The sequence below is a fragment of the Polyodon spathula genome, chromosome 25 (assembly GCF_017654505.1).
Source record: "Polyodon spathula isolate WHYD16114869_AA chromosome 25, ASM1765450v1, whole genome shotgun sequence".
Taxonomy (NCBI): domain Eukaryota; kingdom Metazoa; phylum Chordata; class Actinopteri; order Acipenseriformes; family Polyodontidae; genus Polyodon; species Polyodon spathula.
Genome location: NC_054558.1, coordinates 19,552,797 through 19,561,408, shown reverse-complemented (window position 1 = coordinate 19,561,408; position 8,612 = coordinate 19,552,797). Strand labels below are relative to the sequence as shown.

At 36.0% G+C, this 8,612-nt stretch overlaps 1 protein-coding gene across 2 annotated transcripts; it reads right to left on the bottom strand.

The window, feature by feature from the left end:
• Positions 1-590: 590 nt before the first annotated feature.
• Positions 591-7,167, bottom strand: LOC121300089 (arginine/serine-rich coiled-coil protein 2-like). Of its 2 annotated transcripts, none has more exons than XM_041228484.1 (10): positions 7,062-7,167; positions 6,170-6,332; positions 5,926-5,966; positions 4,069-4,256; positions 3,650-3,802; positions 3,369-3,491; positions 3,028-3,107; positions 2,491-2,720; positions 2,170-2,259; positions 591-1,877 (listed from the first exon to the last, which is right to left on the bottom strand). In XM_041228484.1, the coding sequence occupies exons 1-10, from the start codon at positions 7,065-7,067 to the stop codon at positions 1,695-1,697; spliced, it is 1,257 nt and encodes a 418-aa protein (XP_041084418.1). In that variant the 5' UTR covers positions 7,068-7,167; the 3' UTR covers positions 591-1,694. The 2 variants fall into 2 exon arrangements, with proteins under 2 accessions (XP_041084418.1, XP_041084419.1); XM_041228485.1 differs by having other exon boundaries at positions 3,028-3,098; positions 7,062-7,166.
• Between the last annotated feature and the right edge of the window lie 1,445 nt (positions 7,168-8,612).

Sequence of the window (8,612 nt, the reverse complement as noted above, 5' to 3'; positions counted from 1 at the left end):
GTGTGTTCCTGTGTGGAGTTTAGTTAGTTAGTGCGTGCTTCAAGACACGAGTTAGGTTTTGTTTTATTTGTTTTTGTTTTAAAAGAGCTCAAAAGTGCAGAAAAACTTAAATCTTGTTGGGTCAGTGTTTTTAAAGGGGCAAATGAACATGCGTGAATGTGAATGCACTTTTGTTATTTATTATATATATATATATATATATATATATATATATATATATATATATACTATATATATATATATTACATGGGTATAATATGCCAGCCATATTAGTGACAAAGGAAAAATTATTGGCAAATTCCACTTAAGGTTTTCCTATAACCATTCAAACAGCTAGTGCCTGTTACTCAAATCTGGTATCAGGAGTACAAGGTGGCACATAGTGTGGATCCTTAAGTTATTGACTTGTTCTGTCGTAAATATGTAATGTTTTATGACCAAAACAAAAATGAACAGTACTTTTTTAATAAAGTAATGTCGAGATGTAAAACATTTATTATTTTACTGGTGTAGTTTTATGTAGGCCCATTTTATATTCTAAAATCTCACTTCAAGATACAAGAGGATCACAGAGAAAAAAAAACACCCTCCTTTGCAGCCCATTTATTGGATGATTACTTAAAAGCCTTACAGGCACCATACTTGAGAATGGAATCAGCAAGATCTTCTAAAATAAGGTTTAATACACATTCAAGAGATCCCAAAACAACAACTTTATGGCAACCTATTTTTAAAAACTTCCAAGTCTCAAGAGCAATATCCAACTGACTTAAGATGGCATCAAAGACATTCAAGTCCTGGCAAAGTAGCGTTTATTTTAAGATTAATAAGTGGCTTGGTTTTAAAATAATGAAACAACAACAGAAGGAATTCCCCAAAAATATGTATAAAAAGTTAAAGCTACAGGGCGAAACATATTCAGTTTTGAAGACAATGACAGACACAGAGGCCATGACATCAATTGAAACAGAAAGTGTGCTATTCTGAAGTTATACTTAAACACTATTTACAACAAGAGCTATTATCATGCATTTGCATAACTTCTTTGTACATTTCTAACTCCCACCATCAAGAGTAAATTTAGCACCAGAATACTACTTGATCAAAGGTTTGGAAGTCTGGTTTACACTTGATTATGTCCCAGGTTTAATCTCCTTGACTCCTTAAATACTGTACATTTGTACAAATACTCCACAAACTACAAAAAAAAAAAATCACTTGTTTTATTACTGAAGGATTCACGCTGGATAATGTGCCATTTGGCAATTCAAGCAGTAATTGACTGAACCATTCAACTTTACATTGCCACAATGTTCCACTCACATTTCAACAAATGAAAATATCTGTACAAGTTTAAGTACAAAAAAGCAGAGAGACAATGAAAACGCAAGGATTTTCAAAGCTCTATTGCTATCTCCTCTTCCTCAAAATGAATTTTTTAAACAACCATTGCATAATTTTTAAAAGATGTACAGAAACTGGTTGCTGAGTTGATCAACATCACAGACCAATTATTTACAGATGAATGTTAACGTGTATTTTTTCTTCAATAAATTATATACCCAATGGAACAACCATGCAAGCTAGGCTACTAGCTTTGTCGGTAAACTAGGAATTTACATCAGAACACAAAGCTTTAACAAAGTTTCCAGCGTTGCCAAAAAGCGATGCTAAATAGGCAGAATGCTAAGGTATTAAACTGCATCCATTCCTCTCACTGAAGACCCAAAACCCAGTCCCATTCCTCTCTGTGTGTGAGTCTGTGAGCGTGCCATTTCGTACTGTACGTCCAGATTCCTGAAAACTTCCTCCTGTTGCTTCAGAGTTCTTAAACCTTCCTCATCAGTTATGGTTGGCGTTGGAATTTCTTCTTCACCCTGCGAAATCAGCAAAATTAGTCATACTGCTAAATATTAAGCTACAATGACTTGGCAAAGGCAACACAAACAGAGACATACAATTTAAGCTTGTAAATTGCAAATGCACACTGGGAGGGGAAAAAAAAAAAAAAAAAAAGTATTTCTCTACCATGTGTAGTTATGAACAGAAGACTAATAACCATTTTCATAATTAAAAACTGTTAAACAGTAACATCTTAAACATATGCAACTCAAATATGAAATTTAACCATAAGTTTAGATTCACCGTTTCAGCAACCACAACACTTACTTTTATGCCCATGAGCTTTCGGAATTTAACATTTTGGTCCTTGTTCCCAAAGTTAAGCCTTTCCCACAACTCGGCAGTCTGTGATTTGTCCTAAAAAGACAAAAATAAAATAGATTGATTTGTCTTACGGGCAAACAAAAACTAAACAGACAAAACCTGCAAATGCAGACTCCCTCATCGATTTATATCATTTAGATTATACAAGCAGTGTTGAAAGATTTATCACTGAGCTACTTTTGTGTTTTTACTGCATCTACCTGGCATTTATTCAAATGTCGTGATTCACTTTAAGTCACAAGATAACAGTAGTATAATACCTACCCCTTCTTTTTTTCCTTGCCACAGCTTTTTCCTTTTCTTTTCTTGCTCAGCAAACTTCATTGGGTTAACTGCTGTTGGGTTGTAGTAGCTAGGAACAGCTATTCCAGTCTCTGCCAGTGTTTTGGCCTGCAATGCCGCCATCTGTGCAGCCATTGCTATTTGAGGCGTCACCTGAGCTCCAGAAGCAAGGAGTGCTGCGACATTCAGAACAGATCCTCCAGTTGCTACTGCTATACAGACACACATACAAAAGATCAACTTGTAGCATGTACATGGTTAAACTGTAAACAATGGTACTGCACTGCATCAACACTGATGGACACTTGAACAAGAGACCACAAGTTAAAGCAATGTGACAGTGTTTAAAGGGCAAGACCAGTAATGGAACTTGACCACTATTACGACTGATTACTTGAAAATGCAATTTGGGATTTAATTACACTTTATCCATCCATTTTTAAATTATTATACAGCAAGTCTGTCCAACATGACCAGATAAAGCGGTCAAATACACACTATGGAAAAATCATTTCTTACCAGCAACAATCTCTTGTTTCTCTACCATTTCCTTCTCCTTCTGTTCTTGTAATTTTTTGGCTCTTTCCAATCTACAAAACCAGTTTTGTTAAAAAAATAAAAATAAAATAAATAAATATTTTTTTTAAAAAGCAGATTAGACTTCTTGGTTGAAAATGTTCATGTATTGCCTACGTACAATATTTACAATTTGAAATAAACACACTGTAGGAGGCCTGTCTTCAAAAAAGCAGGAATGAAACTCCTAATAAATAAATAAATAACAACACACACACACACACACACACACACACACACACACACAAAACATCCTACATAGCACAGAATCTAAATGGCAGTACCTTCTAGCTAGTGCTTCCTGTGCATCCATTGCAGTGTTACGTCCTCGGAAAGCAGGTGGACTTGCGGTCCTACTCCGACTCCTACTGTATCGACGTGCTTTGTCGGTTCTTTTCTTCCTCTCTCTGCAATATTAAAGCAGTATGTAAAAAACATTCAAACAATGAAGTTGTAGCAAGAAAAGTGTTAGCAATAAAAACAGCCATAATACAACGGAAGCGCACTGATTGATATAGGAATCTATGCAGCAAAATGCAACTTCAAATGCAGCTTTAAAATGCACCGGCTTTTGCTCTTGCTTCTGCTTCTGTGCCTGTGTTTGGATCGGGAGCGCGAGCGTGACTTGACACGCCGTTTTCGGTCTCTGCTCCTCGATCGCTTCTCCCTGCTTCTGGAACGAGATTTCTTCCTGTCTCGACTTCTGCTGCGATGCCGTCTAAAAGATTTGCAAAACAAAATTACAGTTCGCCTCAATTTTCCTGTAAAGATTGTACCAAAGTACAATTAGCATACTTTTTTTTATCACTTTTCCCAGAGACCAGTATATTTTACCAGTATTTTTTTCTTTACTCTAGCAAGAACAACTATTCATACAGACAGCATCACTTTTTTTTTTTGTTTGTTTTCAATGCAAAATGTCATTTTAAAGAAAACAATGATTTTGCAGCTCAGTGAACTTGTAGATCCTAAACTTGTACTCGCCTTTCCCTTGATCTAGATCTGGAGAAGCTTCTTCCTCTTGACAATTTCTTTTCTTTCCGCCTGTGCCTGTCTTCTCCGTTTTCAGAACTCAGCCTTTCCCGTCCCTTCTCAGCGACATGTTCCCTATCATGTTGGTCTTCAGACTTGTGCGATTTGGAAGATTTGTCTTCAGACTCTTTTCTTCGTGCCTGTTAAGAAGAATTTGGTTCTTTCAGGAAAATAGTGCAACAAAAAGAGTTAGTATGAGAATGGAAAATAGCAACTCAGGCATGTAGTGAAGTATCAAGTCACTCCCTTGTACCCCACCACCCCAAAATCAAAGTTTGATTTAAGAAAGCTTTTACTAGCATGATGTGAATAATATTTCAAGCAACCTCAATTACCCTTATTCATGTTTTAAAGTGCAAAATAGTTTTGTTTGTTTTTTTTTTTTTTTCTCTCTCATTGAGCTGGCCCACTAGATTTGCCTTCAATTTTCACCTGACCCAAAAACCTGGATTTTCTTTTACAAAAATGATTATTAAGAACACATCTGAAATGAAAAACACTGGTTCGACATACCCCAAACCAGTGCACAGTGCTGCCTTTATTTCAATATAAAGTATACTACATAGCTAGAACATCCTGACGGTAACAGGCATTTTACTAATGGTAGCCTCCAGACTTAAGCTGTGTCCCAACAGATCCATTTTTTGGTAAGTGATGCCACTATACCACAAAAGAAACCTGTAGCTTTTATAGATTTGAAGAAATTACGGATGGTGTCCCCACTAAGTAAATTTTAATGGGTTACATAGTTTAAAGTTCAAATCACATCAAATCCTCTGGACGAGACGTAAAACTGAGGTCCTATTGGGTTAAACTGAGGTCCTATTGTAAGTGACTCTGCAGCAGGAATTGTTGATGCACAGTTCACCTCCTAGTCTCTGCAAGTCGTTTTGGATAAAACTGTCTGTTAAATGACAAATGAATAACATCATCATCAGATTAACAGAGATATTCTAACGTGTACATGAAGCCCATCAACGTACCAGATTTATTCTAACACTTCCAACTGTACTTGTAGTTTTCACAGCATTGTAGTTTTCTTTGAGGGGCAGAGTTAGGGTTGTATAAATTACTGCATTTTCTGGCTTCTTGTGTATCTCCTTAATGGCCACAAGTTGCTATTTTCTGTAATTATACACATACACTGGTACATGACAGAAGGCTGTTCCTGCTGTAATAATGACGATTGACAACAAATGTTGTAGGCTAATGAGTTTTGTTAGACAGCAGTTTTACCTCTTTAAATTTACCAGAACATCACTGATTTCAATGTTTAACCAAGGCCTTTTTCAAAGAAGGTTAAATATGAGTTTGAATGACTGATAGTTACCTTTTCAGGAAGTAGGCATATAATTTTGCTATCTGAGTCTGCAGCGTCTTCAGTTCACTGTGTCTCTTCGTGCATTAGCACGCTGAGTATGATTTATTACAGAAATGTTATCATGTGATCTATACACAATAGTTACTTTTCAAAAAACGCTCCTATGCTAAATACTTAACCAACTAAGATTGTAGTTTCTAGCTTTTCAACATTACAGTTGTTATTTAACAAGAACATGTTTAAAAATCATAAAAACTAAAAAAAAGCAAAAATAAATAACTCTCTTTACCTTCGTGTTGCTGAATGCAATCATGCGTTATCCGAGTCCCCAAATACCAGCTTTTTTTATTATATTTGTTAAAGTTTGTCTCAAATTTGTGCTTGGTACTTACCATGTACATTACTTAATATTTTAAACACGGTAGGTAAAAATGAAATCAAACTGAAGAGACTTATTTTATAACCTAAAGTCACAAAAATGTAATTACCTCTTTGCTCCTGCTGCGGCTTCGCTTGTGCCTCTTGTCATCTGAAGAGATTACAGAAGTAGAATGGAATTAGAAATTACACAATGTCACTGTTTTAGAACACATATATATCACCAATGCAGGACAACTCAGAACAGGTGTAGATACAGGTGAACAATAGTTTACTTATAAAAAATATATATTTTCACTGTATTTTTGAACACATCAAGAATGCAACATTTGGTTGTTCGTTATATTCACATACTTGACTTTCTCTTTCTGTCCCTGTCTCTTGATCGTGAACGAGACCTTGAATGGTGATGTTTTGAATTTCTTGAATATTTCGACGATTCTGTGCTGTCCTTCTTCTTATCCAAGTCTGGGGATGATTTATTCACCGACGACCTCTCCTGATCTGTATCACTTGCCTGAGTTTATAATTAAACAAATACATCAATAAAAATAAGAGATTTATTTATTATTCATTGGTCACGTGTGTTTTCTCTGGCGGATAATAAAACCAGACCACTTGAAAGTGAATGATAAAGACGTTTTAAAATAGCAATGGAAATAAACACTCCCAAACGCACAGCAGTTTAAGCCGTTTCATGTTTTACTGTTTGCATCAGCGAGCACAAAAGCTTTTTTTTTATTATTTATTTACAGTAAACTGCGACTAATAACATTTTATATCTAAGAATGGAACACTAATGAAACAAATGGAGGATCGTTGCTACGATAAACATTTATATTGATAAACAGGAGTTATAGGAAACGTTTTGACAAGCAGCTGAAACAAAAAAAACAAACGATTCTCTGGTGGTAGTGCTGGCAAATCGAAGTGGCCTGTGTTTCTTTTCACTTCATGTATTTAAAAACTACCCTTAAATAAACACATTTAAAATGTAATGAAATACATCCACGCTTGTCCTTTTCAATTTTATTTATGGATGATTTGCTTTTGTGTGAATCATTTTTAATCGAAAGCCCGAGGTCGGCCCTTCTTGCCTCTGCGATGCACAAAGCAGAGCTCTCGACATGGCTGCCCTGACGCCATCTTCTTCGCCAGAGATATGCTTTCTTATCTGCAAAATACCACGTATTGAACTAGAACTAGAGTTGGGGTATCTTCAAAGTGTCGTGAACAATATACTCACCGCCATGTTTGACCTATGCGGGGTATAAAATGTGTAAAATCCGAAGTTTCTCTGCTCTGCTCCGCCGTCTCTGAGCTCAAAGCACCCCCTGCAAACGCCAGGATGTGTAGCTGCTGGTGCACTGTGGGAAGTGGTTTCCTTTGCTATTCTGCATGTGTGTTCGGGCAGCAATTCAATAGACTTAAAAAATGACCCAGGTTACTAAATATACTGAAACAGCAGCTCATAAATATGACATGGGATGATTAGTCCGTACATTATGAAAAGAGAAACGTGGGAAAGTACGAGAGTATATAGAAATGACTTTTGCAGTGGCTGCGACTGACCATCGACAGCTTGATGTCTTTGTTTTATTTTTTCTTTTACATTAAACGTACAAATTGTACATTTTACTATTAGTACAATTTTTGTAAAAATATTGTGCAGCCTCCAATTTCAGCTACTAATCAATATGTACTGTAAAATATTCTGACTTCGGTAAAAAAATATTGCATTACTACCACAGGCGATATTTACAAAACGAATCTGCCAGGCTTTGGAAATGCAGAAGACAGCAGGCGGCACTCGGACAGCTTTGGGAGATTTCCCAGGACAGTCGACTGAGCAAACATGCAGACCGGCTTGATTGATTTTCTGATTGCAGAAGACTATTGTTTTTATTTCACTGTTCCTGTACAGCTCCATCATAACTAGACTGGTAAATAAATTATGCAAAGACTTATTTCAGTAACCCCAAGACCATCATTTATTATGAATCTGTTTAAGCAGTTAAGTTATGTAGATCAGTTTTATATAGAGGATATTCCATGCCAAAATTATAAGTGCATACGGGGAAAAATAAATAAATGTTGAAATAAATACGTAAATGAATAAATACATAAATGTTGAAAAAAAAATTAGATACATGGACATTTATTTATTTATTTAGTTATTTATTCCTGTATTTATTTATTTTTAATTTTGTCATGGAATATCGTCCACAGTTTTACTAGTCTCGCTTGAAAATCAAACGCAAAAGCATAATTGTAGCGGTATTTGTCATTTACAATACAATAGTTTGGAATTTATGCAAGCTCTTTTTCTGTGTTATTCACACACCCATTCTAGGTGGCGCTGCCACCACCACTAATCCTGCATGTGGTTCTCTACGCCCGTCTTGCACTGGTGGCGCTCGTCCATTGTTTCGACTGCTCCTGCGCAGCACCTTTTAAATCTGCAGGGTCTGCGCAGACGCTGAGCCTAGAGGATGCGTGACCTCTGTTGTCTGGTCTGGCTGAGGTCACAAAAGCATGCGTGACGTGAACGCATCCACTGTTGCGTTTCCAAGGAGATTTCTCAATACTGGAAGTATTTAGATTACTATTAGTTCTATAAATGTTCATAATTAGTAAGGAAATGTAGTTTATTTTTAGAGTGATTGTGGTGGTGTTACTCTAACATGATCTGAATTTAATTTGTAATTAATTCTTAATAACCTTAGTTTTGCAGTGCATGTACAGTAACATGGCAAGGCAAAAGTCAGATTTCAGGCTTCATTTTTTAGCTTTGTTA